The sequence below is a fragment of the Salvelinus sp. IW2-2015 genome, linkage group LG26, assembly GCF_002910315.2.
Source record: "Salvelinus sp. IW2-2015 linkage group LG26, ASM291031v2, whole genome shotgun sequence".
NCBI lineage: Eukaryota > Metazoa > Chordata > Actinopteri > Salmoniformes > Salmonidae > Salvelinus > Salvelinus sp. IW2-2015.
In genome coordinates, this window is record NC_036866.1 from 48,898,386 (window position 1) to 48,925,431 (window position 27,046).

Here is a 27,046-nt window from a genome sequence, read left to right on the forward strand (position 1 = left end):
TTGAAATCTTCACTATTATTCCACAATGTAGAAAAATTATGACAAATCCTTAAGTGAGTAGGTGTGTCGAAACTTGACTGGTACTGTATAACTACAGCATTAAAACAGTTATCCTGCTTCTGTTCACTGCGAGCATTTGTTTAATAGTCTACTGCCTCTACGAGCGCCAAACATCACGCATGTCGGACAAAACACTTCACCATTTCGTCTGTTTTTAATCTTTGTTGATCTGTAATAAAGGCTTTCCACTTTATTTGGTTTGAACAGCCTCTGGTATTATTGATCATTTATCTAGTGTTGTTTACAATGTTTCAAATTGTCAGAAAAATAATATTCGTAATAATAACCCTTATTTTTCTTGATCTCCTTATTGTGATTATGGTCATTATAATAATAATTAATGACATTATAACTAGTAGGCCTAGTATAGAGCAGCCTTGTATAACCACCATGGAGCTGTAGGCCTAAGAAAGTATCCTCTTTAGGTTTTAATACCGTAACTTAGTCAGGCCTATATTTCAATAGTTATACAATAGTCAATCATAAAAGTTTTCAACACACAGCGTACGAGTTGTTCACGATTTGAAATGCAACCAAGCATTTAAAGTTAAAAATAAAGCGACCACTTAATAAATAAGCGTAAACAATAAATAAACCGTTCCATTTTGTAAAATTGCATTCAGGAACGAATGCAACTTTAGTATTTTCTGTAATAAAGTCTTTACAAAACACTCTCCGGCACACTTATAATTCATTTAGTGTCGTTGTCATTGTTCCAAACGGTCAGAAAGATTACAATATAATTTAACAGCACCTGTTGGGCACACATAATATGCACGCAGCGCTTGCTCCTTACCTTCTTTTTCTTGATCTCCAGTATTTTCCACGACTAGCCACATTTATTCCACACATCTGACTTCCCCTTTACCTCCTGAGCAACCAGTAAACATTCCCCCGTTTCTAGTTGATTTGTCACGTCCTCTGCATTCATTTTGCTGTGTGTTACGGTGTTCAGAGTTTGTTATAACCAATTTATTGATGTGAGTATGATAGGCTATAGGTCAGGCCATATCGGTCAAGTGCATGTGATGCATGCATGTCACGTAAAGAGAGCAAGGGTTGAGGGAACAGGGAATGTTTTTCATAAACAAAATGAGGGATTTCGGTAACTTTTCAGTCAGAAATGGCTAATTACGCTGCAGCAACAGAGACAGCACGATAAACACTGTTCTGTGGTGGTCGCTGCAGCAGAGAGGAGAGAGAGAGACAACAGGTGCTAGTCCCACAGTCACTCAGTGTAATTTTTATATTTACACACCGCGCAGCAAGTCTGAGCCCGGTCCAATTAAATCAATTGCGGTTGGACTCTAGTCATTTGCATGTCTTAATTATATCTAACAGTGCACTTAAAGCATCAGACAGGCTTAGTGCAAATAGTTGATTTGATTAAAACACATAGGATGTGTCTATGAAAAAATACACATTTAAACATTTTGATTGGTTGAAAGAACAGATGACTCTGCAGACCAATATTGTTTGTCTGGGACAGCCCTACCATGATTTGTGTAATGTGTAAAACACTGAGCATCATACCTCTGTTTCTGTCGTCCACTTGTCTCCTTGCTCCTTGTCACTGCTGCTGTACGTGGTGTCTGGAATGAACTGTCTGTTTACGAACTGAAAAACATAAACAAAATGGCCACCGTCACAAAGCAGCCGAGACATGATAATAACTGAATTAACAGGGTAGTGTTCAGTAGGTAGGAAATCAAAGAAAACTGCCCAAAACAGGTAAACATTATCTGAATTTGTCCAATTGGAAGCACTTATTTTAATTTCCAATGCAAAATGTAGTAAAACATTGCCTTAATGAATTCCAGGATAGTAAGTCCTCTCACCTCTGTAGCCTCCACCTTAATGGGCTCTATGTACTCTTCAACTATTTCACCCTCTGAAGAGAAAAATAATTTTCAGAATGCAGGACGAAAGATCTTCAATTAATCAACATCTTTATTGTCACAATTGGAAAACTAAACAATACAGGAACAGACGTAACTTAAGGAACGAACAGTTAACATTTAATATTGCCTACAACTTGCTTACAATTCACAAACTTACGTGTACTTTCGCTAACAGCTACAATTGGTTCGCCATTTTCAAAAAAACTCACATTTCTAAGGACGGCAAAGGAACGTGACCAGTTGAGCTATCAAAATATGTATAACTTTGTCCATTTATAACTCAAGAGTGCACATTAATGTCAATGTCAAAAATGTTGACCTTGGTCGATGGTCTGCTCCTCTGCCGACTCCACTACTGCCTCCAACTGCTGCTCCTCATCCTCCTCCTCCTCACACACTCCATTCTGGTGGGACTGGGCTTTGTCAAAGTACCCGCTTAGCAGCACCCGGTCCAGGCTGTCCTTCAGAGCTTTGTCTGGGGAGGGGAAGGGCAGAGAACCATCAGCATTACCATATCACAAAAAACACCACAGTATTATGATGCATCAGTCTACAATAAAATATGGTGGACACATCTGGCCAAAGTATGTCTCATCGCATTCTCCAGTCTTGCGGTCCGAGCACTAAACCCCCCCCCCCCCCCAATTGAAGTGCTCTATTGAACATGACCCAGTTCTCCAAGAGGTGGTGGGTGCTGGTGACTGGAGAGAGGCGACTGGAGAGAGGCTTTTCTAGACCCATAATGCTGAGACAGCCAGTTCTCTGTCTCTCTCTGTGTGTGTGTGAGAATGGGTCCTGTGAGTGAGACCACAGGGCAGGCTATAGGGCCACTGGCACCCTGCCCCAGACCATGGCAACCTGCCCCAATGCCACGCTGAATCAGAAGCCCTCAACYTTCAGTCCTCTGTCCTGGCAGACTGCATTGTGTGTGTGTGTGTCTGTCTCAAGGTCACATCAATCAGAATGCACCACTCCTATAGCTTGTACCCCTAGGCCCAGATGATTCATATTACAGAACTGTACATTTACAAGACTGCACCATTCCATCCATCTGCAACACTTCAGTTAGTTATATGGTAATTGTGCCAGCCCTATATAACTGACAGTTACGGATGTCATGCATAAATTATACAATTACTCTCTACTGCAGCAGTCGCGTTCGGATATGTAAGGGTCCTTTCAGGCAAGTCAGTTGAAATTACACACCAGAGACTAAAGGGATGCAAACTGGCGAGGGTCCAAAAGGTTGATGTTCATTTAAATTTGCATATTTTCAGAGAATAAGAACTACATATTTGAACAAATCTCAATTCTCGGGAAACATGTTTATGGTAGGCTAGCATTGCTTAATTGATTACGTGGGTTGAATTTAATCCAGAGAAGTGTATTGTGGCATATCACAACGTGTTGCTGCACTCATGAGTGGCATGGTTTTCCATGTCTGAAGCGGGCCTATAGGCCTATTTGTTTGACAAGACAGCTGTGCATGGCTGCATCCCTGTAGTAGGTTGTTTTGGTTATTTGAATTGCCGTCCACCTTTCGTTTACTGCATTTGTTTACCATACAGCCTAAATATAGATTGTGTCATGCCTTTATCAATGCGATATTTCGTTTACTAGGCTTAACTTGGTACCGCCGTTTCGTTTGCAGTTGTCAGTATTTTAAGCCAAACTGCTATTCAGTATTTTTGTTTGCATGCATAACTACGCTACTACTTTCAGCATTTCGTTTGCACTATTTTGGTAAGACAGCTGTGTGTACAGCTGCATTCACAAAGGGTAATTAACCTATTGCAAACAGCCTATCCATCTTGTAGCCTATATTCATGACCGAAAACCGCCTTGCTTTAGTGTGTAGGGCTCTGTCCATTTTGCTGATAAAGCGCCGCGGAGATGGGCTACAGATTTTGGCAGCAACGTGTCACTTCTAAATCACTCAATGCCCTCAGTCTCAGAATTTGAACTTTGTTTATTGTGGTATAGCGTGATGAGCAGAATTTAATATAGATGGATATTGGCGGAAACTGGAACGTTGGCGGAAACTGTCGTACACATCGATCCAGAGGATCCCAAACATGGTCAATGGGTGACATGTCTGGTAAGTATGCAGTCCATGGAAGAAATTGAAAATGTTCAGCTTCCAGGAATTGTGTACAGATCCTTGCGACATGGGGCTGTGCATTATCATGCTGAAGCATTAAATGATGGCGGCGGATGAATGGTATGACAATGGGCCAGAGGATCTCTTCACCGTATATCTGTGCATTCAAATTACCATCTACGAAATGCAAGTGTACGCCTATGTAGATATCCCATTAAAAATCAGCCGTTTCCAGCGACAATAGTCATTTACAACATTGACAATGTCTACACTGTATTTCTGATCAATTTGATGTTATCATCAAGGATCTCTGTGCTTTGCGCCGTTCATCTTTGCATCGATTCTGACAAGTCTCCCAGTCCCTGCCGCTGAAGAACATCCCCACAGCATGATGCTGCCACCACCATGACACACCTTTGGGATGGTGCCAGGTTTCCTCCAGACGTGACTCTTGGCATTAAGGTCAAAGAGTTCAATCTTGGTTTCATCAGAACAGAGAATCTTCTTTCGCATGGTCTGAGAGTCTTTAGGTGCCTTTTACTAAACTCCAAGCGTGCTGTCATGTGCTTTTTACGGAGGAGAGGCTTCCGTCTGGCCACTCTACCATAAAGGCCTGATTGGTTAGAGTGCTGCAGAGATGGGATAACTTTACAGAAGGACAACCATAACCACAGAGGAACTCGAGCTCTGTCAGAGTGACCATCGGGTTCTTGGTCACCTCCCTGACCAAGGCCCTTCTCTCCCGATTGCTCAGTTTGGCCGGTCGGCCAGCTCTAGGAAGAGCCTTGGTGGTTCCAAACTTCTTCCACTTATAAATGGAGTCCACTGTGTTCTTGGGGACCTTCAATGCTGTATAAATGTTTTGGTACCCTTCCCCAGATCTGTGCCTCGACACAATCCTGTCTGGGTGCTCTACGGACAATTCCTTCTACCGCAGGGATTGGTTTTTGCTCTGACACGCACTGTCAACTGTGGGACCTTATATAGACAGGTGTGTGCCTTTCTAAATCATGTCCAATCAATTGAATTTACCACAGGTAGACTCCAATCAAGTTGTAGAAACAGCTCAAGGATGATTAATGTAAACAGGATGCACCTGAGCTCAATTTCAAGTCTCAAAGCAAAGGGTCTGAATACTTACGTAAATAAGGAATTTCTGCTATCTATTTTTGTAGATTATGGATTGTAGATTTTGTAGATTAATGACTTTGTCATTATGGGGTATCGTGTGTAGATTGCTGAGATATTGTTTCTATTTAAACCATTTTAGAATAAGGCTGTAACTTAACAAAATTTGGGAAAAGACAAGGGGTCTGAATTCTTTCAGAAGGCACTGAATGTTTAATGATCTGCATGTCATTGTGGCAGTAAGTGAAAAAACTGCATGAAACCAACTCTTCAGGTAACAGACACACTCTTTCTCCCAAACATACACACACTGCTCCTAACTTTAAAAACGTTAGGCACCAAACAGAATGTAAGGAGCCACAGAAAGATTATTTCTATATAGTTACCCCTATATGAATCCTACCTTCGAAGAACATCGCATGAGTAGCAGAATCTTTTCCTTTCTTCCTGGGCCAATCAAATTAGCCTAGACCTACAGTCAAGTTWCCAGGTTGTTAGCCTTCTAGGTAACATGACTGAACAACGTTGTTTGTTATCAAACCAATCATTTGTGGYCCGGGATTAGTTTAAAACAGACTGCGACATGTTTTGTGAAAATCTATCAAATGCGTGTGAAATCGCAGTGTATGCTGTTTTACCGTTTGAGGTATTCTTTGCTGTAAAGATGCAAAAGCATGCATGTCACTAAGCTGTTTTTCCTCTGGCACTCCTGCGTGACAACCAACTTGCAAAGCCRATACTCAGACTGGCCTGTGCTCTTTGTATATAATTTCACCATGTATCAAATGTAACAAAAGACTGATCAGGGTCACAATCCCAGCTCGCCATAAAGGCTAAATTCTATTTGAAAAACTGATGGAGGAATAAATGTGCAGGAAGAGCAGATGGAGAGAAGCAGGTGAGTGAGGGCTGGTAGGGGGATGCTGAGAGAAGCAGGTGAGAGGGCTGGTAGCGAGATGCTGAGACGAAGCAGGTGAGAGTGCTGGTAGGGGGATGCTGAGAGAAGCAGGTGAGAGGGCTGGTAGCGAGATGCTGAGAGAAGCAGGTGAGAGGGCTGGTAGGGGGATGCTAGAAAGCCGGTGAGTGAGGCTGGTAGGGGGATTGCTGAGAAAGCAGGGTGAGGAGGGCTGGTAGGGGGATTGCTGAGAGGAAGCAGGTGAGTGAGGGCTGTAGGGGATGCTGAGAGAAGCAGGTTGAGAGAGGGCTGGTAGGGGATGCTAGAGAGAAGCAGGTGATGAGAGGGCGGGTAGGGGATTCTGAGAGAAGCAGGTGAGAGAGGGCGGGTAGGGGATTCTGAGAGAAGCAGGTGAGGAGGGCGGGTAGGGGGATTCTGAGAGAAGCAGGTGAGTGAGGGCGGCGGTAGGGGGATTCTGAGAGAAGCAGGTGAGTGAGGGCTGAGGGGGATTCTGAGAGAAGGAGGTGAGTGAGGGCGGGTAGGGGGATATCTGAGAGAAGCAGGTGAGAGAGGGCAGGTAGGGGGATTCTGAGAGAAGGATGTGAGTGAGGGGCAGGTAGGGGGATTCTGAGAGAAGCAGGTGACTAGTGAGGCAGGTAGGGGGATTCTTGAGAGAAGCAGGTGAGTGAGGGCGGGTAGGGGGATTCTGAGAGAAGCAGGTGAGTGAGGGCAGGCAGGGGGATGCGGCTGGTTGATCAGAGCTGCCACACGTGATATGCGCATAAAAGTGAAGTGGACATTATTGGACTGGTGCATACAGTAGACTAGTTGCTGTTGCTTACACAATTAACTGAACTTATAAAATTTTATAAACAGGCGCCAGTGGGGTCTTTAGATCGGTAGGGCGGAAAATGTTGGTAGTATCATATGAAATGGTTCTCTAAAATGTTGGTATCATTAGTATCATGATGTTTTGGTACGGTGATATTACCGTGGTACCGGTATACCATGCAACACTAATTCCTTGAGTTATCTTTCTATTATTCTCTCTGCATTGTTGGGAAGGGACCGTCAGTAAGCATTTCACTGTTTGTCTACACCCGTTGTTTACAAAGCATGTGACCTATAACATTTCATGATTTGACTTGTGCAAATGGCGGAGGCGCGCGTGAACGCGCAAATGGAAGGCCGAGGGGAAGATTTGTGATTATATATTGTTTCCCTTTGTTGCTATTCGAACYGTTATCACGGAGATCGCAGTCATTGGCTGGCCAATTACAGTCATCAAAAAWTCCATGACCGTCACAGCCCTWGCCTCAGTACTGTTCACAATCCTGCTCTGCATTACCTGCCTTACGCCCCCCACGATCCAACTTCCAGCCATCAAACCCTCTTGTATTTCCAGCACAAATCATGTCATCTAAGGAGTTGTGACAGACTGACAGTGGATAGCTATTGTCATTGGCACAATGTCCTGCCACAATGTCCTGCCAAATAACTAAATGTCTTTCCTGTCTAGAGAACAAATATTAGATAAAGTAATTGGCCAAACTAGCCTGGTCCCAGATCTGTTTGTGCAGTCTTGCCATATCCTTAAGCCGAGCATACAATACACGATTTTGGCACCGACTTAGCTGTCCCAGACAAGTTTGAGAAAAACAAAATCCCCACGTCGTTGCCTCCTCAGGGTGTGCGGCCGTCACCGATGCGCGTTTACTGCGAGTGGGTCAGAGACGCAATCTGAGGGCTACCAATCCTGTCTTTGAGCCGACCCAGATATCCCGATATTTTCAAACATTTGATTTTTTTTTAAATCGGCACAAAATCTGCAATCATCTTGATTGAGAATTGCAACAACACGTTTTGAGAATGGGGATCAGCAATAGCCTATGAGAGCTCACCAGAGAAGCCAAAGATGACATTGTATCACATCACCCAGAACGTGTACACTCTTGAGCAGGAGCGATGACTAGGCTACWACTAGTTTGTACTTGCCTTTAACCAAWGCCAGGGTCAAATCTTTACAGTTCTGAAGTTCAAAAGCAAATGTTATTTCATTCAAAATGTATTGACTAGATATTTCAACACTGTATGACAAGCGTGAATGTCTTATTCACGTAGTGTGACCCCCCCGTCTGTGCCACATCATTTAGTGTGCATACCACTACGCTGGCAAGTCAAAAAACGACAGAAAAGACGGTTGTTTCATGTAAGAGGCTCAGCAATGTTAGATTTTGAAAGTTCTGTAGTGTACAGATGGCATTACATGACAGCACAAATTGATCTGAGAGCAGGCTATGGCCAAACTGGAAGACAAATATATATATATTTTTAAACACTACTTGACAACCAACATACAGTATTTAGAATAACACATTTTTACAAATAAAGGAAAAATGACTGCTTTTCAGGAGCTTCCAACAACACAGACAGAATGAATTGCCCAGGGGCCTGTCCAGGAGGATGTAACGTTACAGGACATTCAGATATAAATGTATCGTGAAGAACAGATATACAGTACCAGTCAAAAGTTTTTTCTTAAATTTGTACTATTTTTTACAGTGTAGAATAGTGAAGACATCAAAACTATGAAATAACATATGGGATCATGTAGTAACCAAAAAAAGTGTTACATCAAAATATATTGTAGATTATTGAAAGTAGCCACCCTTTCCCTTGACAGCTTTACACTCTTGGCATTCTCAACCAGCTTCACCTGGAATGTTTTTCAAACAGTCTTGACGGAGTTCCCACATATGCTGAGCACTTGTTGGCTGCTTTTCCTTCAATCTGCGGTCCAACACATCTCAATTGGGTTGAGGTCGGGTGATTGGGGAGGCCAGGTAAACTGATGCAGCACTCCATCACTCTGCTTCTTGGTCAAATAGCCCTTACACAGCCTGGAGGTGTGTTGGGTCATTGTCCTGTTGAAAAACAAATGATAGTGGGACTAAGCGCAAACCAGATGGGATGGTGTATCACTGCAGAATGCTGTGGTAGCCATGCTGGTTAAGTGTGCCTTGAATTCTAAATAGATCACAGACAGTGCCACCAGCAAAGCACCACCACACCTCCTCCATGCTTCACGGTGGGAGCCACATGCAGAGATCATTCGTTCACCTACTCTGCGTCTCACAAAGACACGGCGGTTGGAACCAAAAATCTCAAACTTGGTCTACGTCCATTGCTCAGGTTTCTTGGCCCAAGCAAGTCTCTTCTTATTGGTGTCCTTTAGTAGTGGTTTCTTTGCTGCAATTCAACCATGAAGGCCTGATTCACAGTCTCCTCTGAACAGTTGATGTTGAGATGTGCCTGTTACTTGAACTCTGAAGCATTTATGTGGGATGCAATCTGAGGTGCCGTTAAATTAATTTATCCCCTGCAGCAGAGGTAACTCTGGGTCTTCCTTTCCTGTAGCGGTTTTCATGAGAGCCAGTTGCGACTGCACTTGAAGAAAGTTACAAAGTTCTTCACATTTTCCAGATTGACTGACCTTCATGTCTTAAAGTAATGATGGACTGTCATTTCTCTTTGCTTATTTGAGCTGTTCTTGCCATAATATGGACTTGGTCTTTTACCAAATAGGGCTATCTTCTGAATACCATCCCTACCTTGTCACAACACAACTGATTGGCTCAAAAGCTTTAAGGAAAGAAATTCCACAAACTAACTTTTAAAAAGGTACACCTGTTAATTTAAATGCATTCCAGGTGACTACCTCTTGAAGCTGGTTGAGAGAATACCAAGAGTGTGCACAGCTGTCATCAAGGCAAAGGGTGGCTACTTTGAAGAATCTAAAATATATTTTGATTTGTTTAACCCTTTTTTGGTTACTACATGATTCCATATGTGTTATATCATAGTTGTGATGTCTTCACTATTATTCTACAATGTAGAAAATAGTAAAAAAAAAAAAAAAAACACTAGAATGAGTAGGTGTCTCCAAATTTTTGACTGGTACTGTACTGTATAATTGTTTGTGAGACTAGAGATTGGGGACCGTGTCAGCTCTATTCGTTCCATTTCTATCGGTTTCTTGAATGTTCAGAACGTTTCAGACCACTGAGTAGTGAATTCACCTAGTTGTAGTTGGTCAAACTTACATGTTGTTCCTGCTACAGCCTTGTTCTTCCCCTCCAACAGATCCATGAGGTGTTGAGAAGCCTCTTCGTACTGGTCAGACAACCTGCAACAGGAGAGGTACAGTTGTAACTTGGGAAAGAAAGATACCTGTGCAATATTTAGACCCAGAAGTCTTCGTCACGCTCGAGTTATAACTCCCACCTCAAGCTCTCTTCTCCAAGTCAACGCGAAACAGTGAAACCCCCACTTCTAAACATCCCAGTTGAACATCATGTTTATGCATGTATTTGACAAATGGTGTCATGTTCAAGTTCTCACCTGAGACCAAGTACGGCTGTGGKGGTCATGAAATTTTGAGGCCGGTGATTGTCAAGAGAATAACTGCCGGTCTCACGGTAAATGACCGTTAATTAACAAACTCATTTAGCATCTCCTGGCTTCCACGCATAGCCTACAAGCCACCGATGACAACCTTTGGAACATCTACAAGTCTAATAAGTCCATGTAATGTAGCCTACACCTTCACAATAAATCCAGCATTTATTTTAGACAGGTCTAAAGAAACACGTAGTCTATTTCAGAAGAACAGAATAGCATACTCCTGATCTGGCTATGCCATATGGCTGTGGGCGACACTAGTTCATTTAGCAGAGTGCGCACATGCGGCTATTCTGTGTTGAGCGGTTAACAAAGAAACAGGTCCTCCTACAGTATATGCTTCATTTAGAGTTATTTACGTAACATTAGTTGTGATACAAACCTTGGGCATTATGTTTTGATTTTTAATACATTCTAAGGCTCCACGATGCAACAACAAAAAAGTTGCATGAAAAAGGCATGACAAGCACTTAATAATGCCTCAAATTTCCCAGCGGCATTCCATTTGTGTGGCCGTAATCCCCTTAAAAAATCCATGCCTTTTGCGGCCAGTGTGCCCTTGTGTTGAATATAATAATTATAATTCCATTCTCCTGGCTGTGCTCCCAGAAGCACCTCTCACTCACATGGCTCTCTAAGATATCTCAATTCTTATTAGCCAATGCCCGTCACATGATCGGGTACTTCTCACAGGCTACAAGTGAAGACACATCGGGGACGCAACTGCGCGCATCCTTTTCGAAGTCCGAGGTGCATATTGAAGATGCTGGAAGAACTGTCCACATTTACTTTTCGTCAGCCAACAAAATGAGTAGGCCTAACAAACAATAGCCTATGTCAAAGCAATAGCCTATGTCAATCTACTATCCCTCATAGTACAAAAGCTGACCTATTCTATTCTGTGCGAGAAATAAATATTCCAAGCATAGTCTGGGACAGTTGTGGGATGCGATAGATCACAATTAAGTGATAATGCCCAAGGAGCCGGTGTTTTGGAGGATATATTTGCACAACTCTAGGGCTGGCAAACAGCGCCAATAAATCCTCCAAACAACGGCTTCGAGGGCATTATCACTTTTACACAACGGGTTACCAACATATTCAAATAATGATTGACATATTTTCTACAAGTGTGCCTGACAGCTAGAGTGTTAAAGCTGCAATATGTAACTTTTTGGGCGACCCAACCAAATTCACATAGAAATGTGTGTCAATCTCACAGAAAGCAAGTCTAAAAAGCAGTAGATCTTTTCTTTGTGCGCCATTTCTATGCTTCCCGTTTTGTGCGCCATTTCTATGCTTCCCCTTTTGATTTAAAACAGACCACTATCATGCACCTGTTTCGAAAACAAAAATTCAAGACATCTATGCAATTATAGTGCATTCAGAAAGTATTCAGACCCCTTCACTTTTTCCACATTTCGTTACATTACAGCCTTATTCTAAAATTGATTCAATTGTTTTCCCCCCCTCTCAATCTACACACAATACCCCCAAAATGAAAGCAAAAACAGATAGATTTCTTTGCAAATTCATTCAAACTAAAAAACAGAAATACCTTATCTGGGGAGGTGACTGAGAACCCAATGGTCACTCTGAAAGAGCTCTAGAGTTCCTCTGTGGAGATGGGAGAACCTTCCAGAAGGACACCATCTCTGCAGCACAATCAAACCATTATAGTAGAGCGGCCAGACGGAATCCACTCATCAGTAAAAGGCACATGACAGCCCACTTGGGAGTTCAGGCCATGAGAAACAAGATTCTCTGGTCTGATGAAACCAAGATTGAACTCTTTGGCCTGAATGCCAAGCGTCAAGTCTAGAGGAATCCTGGCACCATCCCTACAGTGAAGCATGGTGGTGGCAGCGTCATGCTGTGGGGATGTTTATCATCGGCAGGGACAGGGAGACTAGTCAGGATCGAGGGAAAGATGAACAGATCAAAGTACAGAGAGATCATTGATGAAAACCTGCTCCAGAGCACTCAGGACCTCAGACTGAGGCAGGACAACGACACTAAGCACACAGCCACGGAGTGGAGTGGCTTCGGGACAAGTCTCTGAATGTCATTGAGTGGCCCAGCCAGAGCCCGGACTTCAACCTGATTGAACATCTCTGGAGAGACCTGAAAATAGCTGTGCAGCGACGCTCCCCATCCAACCTGACAGAGCTTGAGAGGATCTGCAGAGAAGAATGGGAGAAACTCCCCAAATACAGGTGTGCCAAGTTGTAGCGTCATACCCAAGAAGACTAGAGGCTGTAATCGCTGCCAAAGGTGCTTCAACAAAGTACTGAGTAAAGGGTCTGAATACGTATGTACATTTGCTAACAGTTTTTGCTTTGTCATAATGGGGTATTGTGTGTAGATTGTATTTTTTTCAATCACTCATTTTAGAATTTATTTAACCTTTATTTAACCAGGTAGGCCAGCTGAGAACAAGTTCTCATCTACAACTGCGACCTGACCAAGATAAAGCAAAGCATTGCGACAAAAACAAAAGTCACAAATGAGATGAAAAAAAATGTACACTCAATAACACAAAATAAAAATCTATATACAGTCTGTGAAAATGTAGTAAGACTAGGGAGGTATGGCAATAAATAGGCCATAGTGCGAAACAATTACAATTTAGCATTAACACTGGAGTGATAGATGTGCAGATGAAGACGTGCAAGTAGAGATAATGGGTTGCAAAAGAGAAAAAAATAACAATATGGGGATGAGGTAGTTGTGTGGGCTATATACAGATGGGCTGTGTACAGGTGCAGTGATCGGTAAGCTGCTCTGACAGCTGATGCTTAAAGTTAAAGAGGGAGATATAAGACATATAACTTGTAAGTCGCTCTGGATAAGAGCGTCTGCTAAATGACTTAAATGTAAATGTAAATAAGATACAAGGTCAAAGTTGGCTTTTGTTGGCTTTGGGGATGACCAGTGAAATATACCTGCTGGAGCGCATGCTCTACGGGTGGGTGTTGCTATGGTGACCAGTGAGCTGAGAAGGCGGGGCTTTACGTAGCAAAGAGATGACCTGGACCCAGTGGGTTTGGCAACGAATATGTAGCGAGGGCCAGCAAACGAGAGCATACAGGTCGCAGAGGTGGGTAGTATATGGGGCTTTGGTGACAAAACGGATGGCACTGTGATAGACTACATCCAGTTTGCTGAGTAGAGTGCTGGAGGATATTTTGTAAATGACATCGCCGAAGTCGAGGATCGGTAGGACAGTCAGATTTACGAGGGTGTGTTTGGCAGCATGAGTGAAGGAGGCTTTGTTGCGAAATAGGAAGCCGATTCTAAATGTAATTTTGGATTGGAGATGCTTAATGTGAGTCTGGAAGGAGAGTTTACAGTCTAACGAAACACCTAGGTATTTGTAGTTGTCCACATATTCTAAGTCAGAACCATCCAGAGTAGTGATGCTGGTAGGGCAGGCGGGTGCGGGCAGCGATTGGTTGAGGGTCTAGAGTGTCTCCCCCTTTGAAGAGGGGGATGACCGCGGCAGCTTACCAATCTTTAGGGATCTCAGACAATACAAAAGAGAGGTTGAACAGGCTAGTAATAGGGGTTACAACAAATACGGTGGATAATTTTAGAAAGGGAGGGTCCAGATTGTCTAGCCCAGCTGATTTGTAGGGATCCCGATTTTGCAGCTCTTTCAGAACATCAGCTGTCTGGATTTGYGTGAAGGAGAAGCAGGGGGGGGGGGGCTTGGGCAAGTTGCTGCAGAGCTGTTGGCCGGGGTAGGGGTAGCCAGGTGGAAAGCATGGCCGGCCGTAGAAAAATGCTTATTGAAATTCTCGATTATCATGGATTTATCGGTGGTGACAGTGTTTCCTAGCCTCAGTGCAGTGGGCAGTTGGAGGTGCTCTCCATGGACTTCACAGTGTCCCAAAACTTTTTGGAATTAGTGCTACAGGATGCACATTTCTGTTTGAAAAAGCTAGCCTTTGCTTTCCTAACTGACTGTGTATTGGTTCCTGACTTCCCTGAAAAGTTTCATATATCGCAGGGGCTATTCGATGCTAATGCAGTACGCCACAGGATGTTTTTGTGCTGGTCAAGGGCAGTCAAGTCAGGAGTGAACCAGGGGCTATATCTGTTCTTAGTTCAACATTTCTTGAACGTGGCATGCTTATTTAAGATGGTGAGGAAAGCACTTTTAAAAGAACAACCAGGCATCCTCTACTGACGGGATTAGGTCAATATCCTTCCAGGACACCCGGGCCAGGTCGATTAGAAAGGCCTGCTCACAGAAGTGTTTTAGGGAGCGTTTGACAGTGATGAGGGGTGGTCGTTTGACCACGGACCCATTACGCACGCAGGCAATGAGGCAGTGATCGCTTAGATCTTGGTTGAAGACAGCAGAGGTGTATTTGGGGGGCAAGTTGGTCAGGATGATATCTATGAGGGTGCCCATGTTTACGGATTTCAGGTTGTACCTGGTAGGTTCCTTGATAATTTGTGTGAGATTGAGGGCATCTAGCTTAGATTGTAGGACGGCCGAGGTGTTAAGCATATTCCAGTTTAGTACGAACTCTTAAGATAGATGAGGGGAAATCAATTCACATATGGTGTCCAGGGCACAGCTGGGGGCTGAGGGGGGTCTATAACAAGCGGCAACAGTGAGAAACTTATTTCTGGAAAGGTGGATTTTTGAAAGTAGAAGCTCAGACTGTTTGGGCATAGACCTGGATAGTAAGACAGAACTCTGCAGGATCTTTCTGCAGTAGATTGCAACTCCGCCCCCTTTGGCAGTTCTATCTTGACAGAAAATGTTGTAGTTGGGGAGAAGAATAAGGCTGTAACATAACAAAATGTGAAAAAGTCAAGGGGTCTGAATACTTTCTGAACGCACTGTACATAGCGAATGGAGGACGCTTTTCCCATGGTTCATTTTCATGCCAGCCAGGTAGGCTATACTCGTGTTTAACTGTGATTAATATTAGGAAAGTTGAGAAATAAATAGTAGGCCTAGCCTAAAGAAAGCTGATGGGTTCCTCCCCCTTTTAGAGGCCATCAAAACTCGTTTCTAATGCCATTTTACAGCCTATAGAACTGTTGCGCATGTTTGATTAGATTTTTAATTACATTTGCACTGATGTCAGAGTGATTAGAGGGACAATAGAGTGCTGAGTACCAGGCAGTTAGCAAGTTTGGTAGGCTAGTAATGACCATCAGCAGCATCAGAGCTTGGAGAAGCCTAATTAGTGAGTAAACGGTCATGTGGAATTTGACTACCGTCATGTCTCGTGACTGCCCGTGTGGCGGTAATACCGTCACCATAACAGCTCTAACACCAAGGCACATTTTCATGAGACAGGCTGAAAACCAATGTTTTATACCCCTCCTGAACATATTTCTACACTATGTAGAAATAAATATATAACTTTAGCTCATAGTCTGAACAATGTGTGTGCATGCGTTTTACTAACCTGGTGTTTTGGTCTCGTTCTGGCCCCACTAGTTTGTAAAGCTCATCCAGGGTGGTGAGCTCTGAGTCTGTGAGGAGTGAGGGTGTGCCTCCCCCGGTGGTCCCCTGTCTCAGCTCCTGCCTTACACTGTCCTCTCCCAGCCTGTCCAGGAGGAACTGTAGCTCCAGCACAGTCTTCAGTCTCTTCTGCTCAGCCTCCTCTCTCTGGAGCTGCTCCCGCCGCACTGCCTTCTTCACTGCCTTCTGGATCTACAGAGACGAGACCAGGGAGTCGGAATCAAACACTGCAGGGAACTCTCGGTTGCGTTTCATGCCAGGTCACCAGGAAGCCGTTTCCTCCCATCCGCCTTTCACCCACAGTCACAGATTTGATAGGACTAGATATGTGAAAGCAATATGGGAGAAACTAGGTGGAGCTATACTGCTTACACCTAGTTGTTTCACATCCATGAAGGAGGAGAAAGCATCCTCCCGGAACGAAATGCAACCCGGGCAACGGCCACTTTAATGCAAACAGGGATGACACCAGAGAGGGGTGTCAGTCACATTCCTACAGACAAGGACACATTGCATTAGATACTCTTACGTCTTGCCCCAGTGCGAGGAAGCTCTTCTGAAGCTCTCTGGCAAACTCCAGATTATTAGTCACTTCCTGATACTTGGTCAGGGCATCCTGCAGAGATAACAGAGCAAGAGGAAACTGGTTTACATGGGAGTCATTTAGCAGACTCTTATCCAGAGCGACTAACAGTTAGTGCATTCATCTTAAGATATCTAGGTGGGACAACCACATATCAGTCATAGTAAGTACATTTTTCATCAATAGTAGCTAGCAGCAAAGTCAGAGCTAGTAAAGGGGCAAACAAGTGTTAGTTCACAAAAGCTTTTTTGGGGGGGGTGGAGGGAGAGTATGAGGGGGGTGCTGTGGGATTATATTAGATACACGTTGAAGAAGTACACTACTGTTCAAAAGTTTGGCTTAGAAATTCCCTTGTTTTTGAAAGAAAAGCACATTTATTGTCCATGAAATACAGAGTAGACATTGTTAATGTTGTAAATGACTATTGTTGCGGGATACGACAYATTTTTTATGGAATATCTACATAGGCGTACAGAGGCCCATTATCAGCAACCATCCCTCCTGTTTTCCAATGGCACGTTGTGTTAGCTAATCCAAGTTTATCATTTTAAAAGGCTAATTGATCATTAGAAAACCCGTTTGCAATTACATTAACACAGCTGAAAACTGTTGTCCTGATTAAAGAAGCAATAAAACTGGCCTTTTTTTAGACAAGTTGAGTATCTGGAGCATCATCATTTGTGGGTTCGATTACAGGCTCAAAATGTCAAGAAACAAAGACCTTTCTTCTGAAAATTGTCAGTCTATTCTTGTTCTGAGAAATGAAGGCTATTCCATGCGAGAAATTGCCAAGAAACTGAAGATCTCGTACAACGCTGTGTACTACTCCCTTCACAGAACAGTGCAAACTGTCTCTAACCAGAATAGAACGAGGAGTGGGAGGCCCCAGTGCACAACTGAGCAAGAGGACAAGTACATTAGAGTGTCTAGTTTGAGAAACAGAAACCTCACAAGTCCTCAACTGGCAGCTTCATTAAATAGTACCCGCAAAACACCAGTCTCAACGTCAACAGTGAAGAGGCGACTCCGGGATGCTGGCCTTCTAGGTTGCTGATAATGGGCCTCTGAACGCCTATGTATATATTCCATTAAAAAAAAAAAAATTCAGGCGTTTCCAGCTACAATAGTCATTTACAACATTAACAATGTCTACACTGTATTTCTGATCAATTTGATGTTATTTTAACTGGACWTTTTTTTTTGCTTTTCTTTCAAAAACAAGGACATTTCTAAGCGACCCCAAACTTTTGAACGGTAGCGTAGGTTTCAGACGTTTTCGGAAGACGGGCAGGGATTGGGTAACACAAAAAGCCTAACGTATAATGATCAAAGTCTTTAAAATGCATTGCATCCTTCCTTTCTGCTCCCTTAAAGTAATCACTGAACTGACGACATAGGCTAACTGATGAGAGCAATGTAATGGAAAGCTTGCTTCTGCAACCCAATAATGACAGATCAGACCATATAGGACTCATATACAGTGTACATTGTTGACCCACCAACTGGTCCTGGTTGAGACGATCCCCTTTATTTTTCTTGGCTTGATAATCGTCCAGCTTGCCCTGTGAGACAGAGGTCAGGATTAACACGCATTCATCAGAGGTGAAAATGATCCTAATAGAGGTTGATAGCATAATAACAAGTAACAGATTCTACATAGTAAAATCTCTCATGTGGTGATCCAGAGTGAAGCAGATGCCGTCACCTGACCAGTGAGATTTTTGTAATTGAAAATGTATGTTTATGTCCAAAATACATAAAAACCGGCAACAGATATTCTATGGTAACCTTGTGCCTAGGCTAAAATGACTAATTATATAGGAACTCTCTACACTAACAAATATGACAGAGGATTACTGCAAGTACTGACCACATATCAATGTGGTTGTTGATACCTCTGAGCAATGGCAATACATCTCAACATACACAAGTGTGCCTGACTGCTCAAGCTGCAATGTGTCACTTTTTGGGCAACCCAAACAAATTCACATAGAAATCTCTCCATCTCATTGAAAGCAAGTCTAAGAAGCGGTAGATCTGTTCTGCATGCTTCCTTTTTTAAAGTCTTTTACTTTCGGTTTTGCACACCCGTCTCAAACAGCTGAAAATGCAATATTTTTTAATTGGCACGGTTTAGGTTGCACAATGATTCTCTACGCTATAATTGCTTGTTTTGTCACACAAACTGAAAGTAGGCGAACTGTTAGAATATTAGCAACCAAGAAATGGCTGTGCGATTACTGCAAAGTGGAACTAATGAGAAAGGCAGTTCCTTCAGAGAAGCTTTGGCAAACATCACAAGTGTGTGACACTCTAGTCAGGGCTTGGCAATGGCAATATGAGTAAACTGTAAACACCATAGACTTATACGGTGAACACTCGCTAGCTTAAATAAGGACTTGCATCTTGCTAAGTGACAGGTGTGTGCAACTTTCCAAATCATGTCCAATCAATTGAATTTCTCACAGGCTGACTCCAATCAAGCCGTAGAACCATCTCAAGGATGATCAATGGAAACAGGATGCACCTGAGACCAATTTGCAAAGGGTCTGAATACTATATGTAAATAAGGAATCTTAAAAAAAAAAGGATATACATTTGCAAACATTTCTAAAAAACTGTTTTTGCTTTGTCTTTATTGTGTGTAGATTGATGAGGAAAAAAGTAAATTTTAGAATAAGGCTGTAACGTAACAAAATGTGGAAAACGGTTAGGGGTATGTATACTTTTCGAATGCACTGTATGTTTGTATGGGTCTACACACCCATCCAAATAAGGCATTGTATTAATTGACCATCTGCCTAATGTGCTTTCTAGCTAATTTTGAGGAAGATGAGCTGATGGTGCAATTAAGCAGTGAAAGCAAAAGCAAGATGCAGTGTCCGCAGTTCTGGTTGACTTGAGACAGCAGTGTGTCCATTTTAGAGCCATCTCCTCCAAGTATCCTCTCCTCTTTCCTCCTCCATACAAAGTCTGAAAAAATTGCATTGATTGATCTTCTACGTCTGAGAGGAGACAGATCTGTCATTATCATGACCAGCACAATGGCGTTGGCACTGAAACAGTGCAGCACTAGCACACACTATTGATCAATTGAATAGAGTACAATATATCTTAAAATTGTAATTTTTTTGGCGGTCTGTTCTGCCTTTTTAACTTCTGAGCTCCCCAACACAAGAGGTGATAAAAGCAACAGGGTTCGTCGCAGCACCCCTGAAGTAGGTTAGATGCGTTGCTCAAAGGCACAATGGCAGTAAGAGGCACCTGAGATTGAGGTATCAATAGAAGCAAACTAACTATTACGCCAATACCCCCATGATCACTTTCACGCCACACATTTGTGAAGGTTTCAATCCAAAAAAATGAAAGGAGACACCTTTTTCTTCTCCATGTTGCGGACCTTCTTATCGATGACGCCAAGGACCTGCTTCATGGCCTCCGTCTGGGCCCCAGAGGACTGCCCTCCACCCAGGGTGATCTGTCCAGGAGTGGATCCCACGTCCGMGCTGGCCGACTGCACTGTCCTGTTGCCGTTCATCGCTGCGGGCATCTGAATGAAAAGAGAGACGAATATCATAAAGTTAGTTATGGAGCTAACGACAAGGAACAATTTCTGGCTATATCACCAAGGGGCAGTTTCCTGGATATGCAATGGAGCTTGCTTTTTGGTCCAGGATGTCGCCCCCAAGTGCATCATCTCGTCTAACTAAATAATTGCTGGTGTAGCTAGCCAACTTTCAATTGCGGTTGAGCGAAAGGAAGCCCATCTGTGTGACATAAACGGTAACATGACTGGTGACACAACGCAACGCACTTCCACGTTCTCTCCGTACCGCTGTACGGTTTGTTGCTACTTAGCTACCTGACAAACTTCTTAGCCTTTTACTCTGAACTACTATGTTAAAAACGCTGTATTTAACAAGTCGATAAAGGTCTTAGTTTTGTCCGTGCGCTACCTTTTTGTATTACATTTTCTCACCCCTGACACTGTATCTGGACATAGCTCTGCAAGACCTCCTCCACCTGAAAAAAAGAAAGCTAAGTAACATAATGAACTCTTAATATACAGGAGAACTATCGTCTTATGGTGAGGATTGCCGAGTTGCAAGCTCAGCTTCAGACGCAATCGTTAGGCAAGGGCAATTTAAGTGTAGGAAAGGATGACACAGCGTCTGTGCCACCAGTGAATACAGGTAGTAGTCTTAATCCCCCTGCACAGTCCTCGCAGCCAAACTATTTTCTCATGGCTTCTGGAAAGAAAGGCTTTTGGCATGCTCAACTGGTTTCGCTCATTCAGCCGACAGAAACATTCCAACCGGTTTTCCCGACTAAGCATTAGCTCTGACAAATTGAAAACCCTAGTCATTGGCGACTCCATTACCCGCAATATTAGACTTAAAAATAATCATCCAGCAATCCATTGTTTACCAGGGGGAAGGGCTACTGACGTAAAGGCTAATCTGAAGARGGTGCTGGCTGAGGCTAAAACTGTTGAATGTAGATACTATATTAGGGATATTGTTATCCACGTCAGCACCAACGATGATGGGAAAATAGTCAGAAGTCCCCAAGCGCAACAACTTCAGCGTGTAACTTAGCTAGAAATATGTGTTGGCATCGAGTAATTGTCTCTGGCCACCTCCCAGTTAGGGGGTGTGATGAGCTCTACAGCAGACTCGCACAACTCAATCACTGGTTTTCTACCCCTCCCAAAAGATTGAATTTGTAGGCAACTGGCCCTCTTTCTGGGACTCCCCCACAAACAGGACCAAGCCTGGCCTGTTGAGGAGTGCTCTCATCTTATGAACATAGACCGGGCTCTAACTCCTCTAGCTCCACAATGACATAGGGTGCAGGCAGCAGGATGTTAGCCAGCCTGCCTGGTTAGTGGAGTCTGCCAATAGCATAGTCAGTGTAGTCCGCTAGCTTTGCCATCGAGACCGTATCTGTGCCTCAATCTTGGTCGGGCAAATCTAAACATGGTAGTGTTCGCCTTAGCAATATCACTGAAATAAATACCTACTCTATTTCTGTCATTATTGAAAGAGATTGTGATAATATCTCACATCTCAAAATAGGACTACTTAAATGTTAGATCCCTCACTTCTAAGGCAGTCATAGTCAATTAACTAAATAACCAATCATAACCTCGATGTGATCGGCCTGACTGAAACATGGCTCAAGCCTGATTAAATTACTGTGTTAAATGAGGCTTCTCCTCCTGGTTAACACTAGTGACCATATCCCCCGCGCATCCCGCAAAGGCTAACATTTTAGTTTTTTGAGCTTCAAGTCATGAATATTATGCAGCCTAATTAATCACTTTTTATAGCTACTGTTTACAGTCCTCCTGGGTCATATACAGCGTTCCTCACTGAGTTCCTATCGTACCTTGTAGTCATAGCAGATAACATTCCCATTTTTGGCTTTCGGAGCTTGGTGGGTTTTGTCAAACACATCCCTGAACCTATGAAAAGCCASAGTCATACCCTGTATCTAGTTTTGACCCGTAGAATAAATATTGTGGATCTAAATGTTTTTCTTTATAATCCTGGACTAAATCGTACCACCATCTTATTACGTTTGCAATCTCAACAAATAAACTGCTCAGACCCTAACTAAGGATTATCAAAAGACACGCTATAAATTTTCCGGCAACCCAAAGAGTCCTAGATGCCCATCCAGACTCCCTGCACCTACCCAAGGATGTCGGAGTACAAAAATCAGTCAACCACCTGAGGATATTAATTTAACCTTGAAGAAATTAGCTCCCTGGTACACAGAAAATAACCGAGCCCAGCTTCCAGAAAATTGGAATGGAAATGGCGTTCAACCATACTGGAAGTCTTCCGYCTAGCTTGGAAAGACAGTACCGTGCAATATCGAAGAGCCCTCACTGCTGCTCAATCAGCCTACTTTTCCAACCTAATTGAGAATAAAAACTGTCCAAAATTTCTTTTTCATACTGTCGCAAAGCTAACTAAAAAGCAGCATTCTCCAAGAGAGGATGGCCTTTTTAAATCCTGTATTTCTCGACACATTCACGAAAATAGTCATGGCCTCTAAAACTTGCAGCTGCCTACTGGACCCTATTCCAACTAAACTACTGAAAGAGCTACTTCTTGTTCTTGGCCCTCCTATGTTGAACATAAATAAAACGTCTCCATATCCTCCAGATGTGTACTAAAAGCACTAAAAGTGGCAGTAATAAAACTTCGCCTGAAAAAGCCAACCTTGACCTAGAACAATTTTAAAAAACAAAAAAAACTATTGGCATCTCTCGAATCTCCCATTCCTCTCAAACGTTTTAGAAAAAGCCATTAGGCAGCAACTCAATGCCTTCCTGAAGACATAATATATACGAAATGCAGCAGTCTGGTTTTAGACCACATCATAGTACTGAGACGGCACTCGTGCAGGTGGTAAATGACCATTGAATGGCGTCAGACCGAGGCCCTGCATCTGTCCTCGTGCTCCTTGACCTTAGCGCTGCTTTGACAACATCAATCACCACATTCTTTTGGAGAGATAGGAAACCCTAATTGGTCTACATGGACAAGTTCTTGCCTGGTTTAGATCTTATCTTCTGGAAAGACATCGGTTTGTCTCTGTGGAGGGTTTGTCCTCTGACAAATCAATGGTAAGTTCGGTGTTCCTCAAGGTCCCATTTTAGGACCACTATTGTTTTCCCTACATATTCTACCTCTTGGTGATGTCATTCAGAAACACAATGTCAACTTCCACTGCTATGCGGACGACACACAGCTGTACATTTCGATGAAACATGGTGAAGCCCCAAAATTGCCCTCGCTGGAAGCCTGTGTTTCAGACATAAGGAAGTGGATGGCGTAAATGTTTTTACTTTTAAACAACTCGGGACAAAACAGAGATGCTTCTTCTAGATCCCAAGAAACAACGAGATCTGCTGTTTGATCTGACAARTCATTTTGACGGTTGCACGGTCATCTCAAATAAACCTTGACCTCAGCGTTACTCTGGACACTGATTTCTCTTGACGAACATATCAAGAATAGCTTTTTTTCATCTTTGTAACATTGKAAAAGAATCAGACACCGTTTGTCCAAATATGATGCAGAAAAGCTATTCCATGCTTTTGTCACTTCTAGATTAGACAGCTGCAATGCTCTACTCTCAAGCTACACGGATAAAGCACTAAATAAACTTCAATTAGTGCTAAATCTTGACTAGAACCTCGCTACARTGGCTTCCATTTAACAGCATTAGCATTACATGGACTTGCTCCTACCTCTCTCCGAGTTGGTCCTGCCGTACATACCTACATGAACGCTACGATCACAAGACGTAGGCCTCCTTATTGTCCATAGAATTTCTAAGCAAACAGCTGGAGGCAGGGCTTTCCTATAGAGCAGAATAATTTTTATGGAATGTACTGCCTATCCATGTGAGAGATGCACATTCGATCTCGACTTTCAATTCTTTGCTGAAGACTCATCTCTTCAGTAGGTCCTATGACTGCATGTAGCCTGGCCCAGGGGTGCAAAGGTGAACAGCAAGGCACTGGAGTGATGAACCGCCCTTGCCGTCTCTGCCTGGCAGGCTCCCCTCTCGCCACTGGGATTCTCTGCCTCTGACGGAGTCACTGGCTTACTAGTGCTCTTCCATGCCGTGCCAGGCTTTTTWCCGCTATAATCAACTTGAGTGGGTTGAGTCACTGACGTGATCTTCCTGTTCGGTCTTGCACCCCCTCGGGCTTTTTCAGTGGAGATCTTTGTGGGCTATACTCAGCTTTGTCTAAGGGTAATAAGTTGGTGATCTGTTGATATKGAACTAGTGGTGTGGGAGCTTTGCTTTGTTAAAGTGAGTGAGATTATATCCTGCCTGGTTGGCCCTGTCCGGGGGTATCGTCAGCCAGGGCCACAGTGTGAACTTAAGTATGCTCCCTCTAATTCTCCCTTCTCTCAGGACCTGAGCCCTAGGACCATGCATCAGGACTACCTGGCCTGATGACTCCTGGCTGACCCCAGTCCACCTGGTCATGTTAATGCTCCAGTTTCAACTGTTCTGTCTGCGGCTATAGAACCCGGACCAGTTCACAGGACGTGCTACCTTGTCCAGGGCATGCTGTTTCCGACCCTCTCTCGCACCTGCTGTCTCCACATCTGAATGCTCAGCTATGAAAACCAACTGACATTTGCTCCCGAGGCACTGACCTGCTGCACCCTCTACAACTATTGATTATTATTTGACCCTGCTGGTCATCTATGAACGTTTAAACATKTTGAAGAACTATCTGGCCTTAATGGCAATATAGTCTTATCTCCACCCYACACAGCCAGAAGAGCACTGGCCACCCCTCAAAGCKTGGTTCCTCTCTAGGTTCCTGCCATTCTAGGGAGTTTTTCCAAGCCACCATGCTTCTACATCTGCATTGCTTGCTGTTTGGTATTTTTAGGCTGAGTTTCTGTATAAACACTTTATGACATCTGCTGATGTAAAAAGGGCTTTATAAATACATTTTATTTMATTTAATCTGGTGCACATTTTATCTAGCCTTTGAGCACAATGTGCAACGTGGTGGAATATTAGTCTGAGGGCCTACGAAGGTACCAAGTGAAGTGCGCAATGTTTTGTGTCAGGCTCGGTTGTTAGCTAGCTAGGGTGGCTAGCTAGCTTCATCAACACACCATGAATAATCGAACCGAGTTAGTTACATGGTCCACACTTGATTCAACAGATCAAGTGTTGCCAGCCGAACTATTTAAATAGCTCATGAATTTGCTAACCAGGTTCAAAAACACAAGTTAACTTAGCTAAGTTAACTAACGTTAAGTAACAGGCAGCTGGATCTTACCGAGATGCCAGATAACGTTAATTTGCCTATCATCGCATAAAGCCTGCAACGTTACCTGCCGGTAGTTWGCAGATTTTCAACCAGGCAGCACACCGCGGATGCAGATGGCCCCGATAGTTAACTAACATTTGCTAAATCAAATGACCAAATAGGATAAATTATTTAGATTATTCAATGTAGATATAGCTAGCTGCCAGAGACGGTAACTCTGCCACTGGCCAATGATAACCCACTCAGCTAGCTAAAGTTAGCTTAGCATAGTTGTGCCTCCTTGTCTAGCTAATGTGTTCATTTAGCTAGCTATACAATTTGCATACCTTTATGCTCTATGTATCCACAAGAAAGCTTGTTCACCAGAGAAATTGAATATCCAAGGTGTTTTTATCGTGTTGCTATATTTTCTCTTTCAATACCGTGGGATCCGCCCAGCCGGCCTCACCGACAACTGAGACGGTTTGATCAAATATTTTTAGAACTAACCCAAGATAGACCAGAGCCAGTCGTTTCCAATGGAGCAAATTAATCATAGTGGGCAGAACAAGCAAGGAGGTGGGAAGAGCCAAGCACGGGCTAGTGAGATCCTATTGGTGCGTTCTATCATATATTTGCATATTTCCGTTAGGGAACGCCTACTTTATGAAGTGGTCCCGTGTGGCTCAGTTGGTAGAGCATGGCYCTTGCAACGCCAGGGTTGTGGGTTCATTCCCTACGGGGGGACCAGGATGAATATGTATGAACTTTCCAATTTGTAAGTCGCTCTGGATAAGAGCGTCAGCTAAATGACTTAAATGTTAAATGTTAATGTTAAAATGTTAAATGTTAAATGAAGTGTGCGTGTGCAGTAACTCAATTCGCCCTTGCACTCCTTCTAAACAGCGCCATTTTTAGAAACTTTTGCAAAGGGTAAAGTCTATAAAACGCAGTCCACTCTGTTTATTACAGATTTTAGTTTTGTAAAAAATAAACTGTGGAGATCAAATGTTTCATCGATGAGAAAATTAGCAGAATGTCGTTCAAAATCCATCTCGCMCCATCTTCTCCGACTGCCGGCCGCTGGGATTCCTCTCATCACCYTATTTGGTAGTGAGTYGAAACGCRACCGGATGCTTCACTTTCATACATCCGGTAAAGTATCTGGCTCATTATAGTTTGATTGGTGAAGAAACTCTTTATAAAGAAGGTCCTTTTTCGGCTGTCCAAAATATGCCAGACTGAACAAACCAAACAAACACACACGGGATGAAAATCAATTTTGATTCGCCTTTTCTAAGAGTTCATGGTAAAATACAAACTGTAAGACTCGTATGTTGATMAAATATTAACATTTACAAAACAGATTGTATATTTATTGGACGGGCATATATACGCATAGCCAATCTTTGAAAAATGACTTGTATTGATTTGTTCAAGGCGTGGGCGTTGTAGATTTCTTGATCTCTTGCACTGATTTTGTGTTTACTCAATGCATTGATTTAGGTTCAAATTTTGTCAGATTGAACAGGAGGGCAMTGATGAGGAGCTCTATCAATGTATTTACTGTACATCAGCAGGGGGCAGTAAAGTGCCATGTAAATTAACGGTACTMTATGCATA

The 27,046-nt window shown here is 43.1% G+C and overlaps 1 protein-coding gene across 2 annotated transcripts in view; it reads right to left on the minus strand.

Annotated features, from left to right (window-relative positions):
- caprin1b (cell cycle associated protein 1b) overlaps positions 1–25,930 on the minus strand; it is a 32,954-nt gene extending 7,024 nt beyond the window's left edge. For both annotated transcript variants that reach the window (XM_023971036.2, XM_023971035.2), the window contains exons 1-9: positions 25,771–25,930; positions 19,997–20,170; positions 18,120–18,182; positions 16,567–16,653; positions 15,982–16,229; positions 10,189–10,271; positions 2,281–2,436; positions 1,899–1,951; positions 1,594–1,677 (exon numbers count right to left, since the gene is read on the minus strand). In XM_023971036.2, the coding sequence (XP_023826804.1) occupies positions 1,594–1,677; positions 1,899–1,951; positions 2,281–2,436; positions 10,189–10,271; positions 15,982–16,229; positions 16,567–16,653; positions 18,120–18,182; positions 19,997–20,170 (948 nt within the window). In that variant the 5' untranslated portion in view covers positions 25,771–25,930. The remainder of the gene's footprint in view (positions 1–1,593; positions 1,678–1,898; positions 1,952–2,280; positions 2,437–10,188; positions 10,272–15,981; positions 16,230–16,566; positions 16,654–18,119; positions 18,183–19,996; positions 20,171–25,770) is intronic.
- Positions 25,931–27,046: the final 1,116 nt, after the last annotated feature.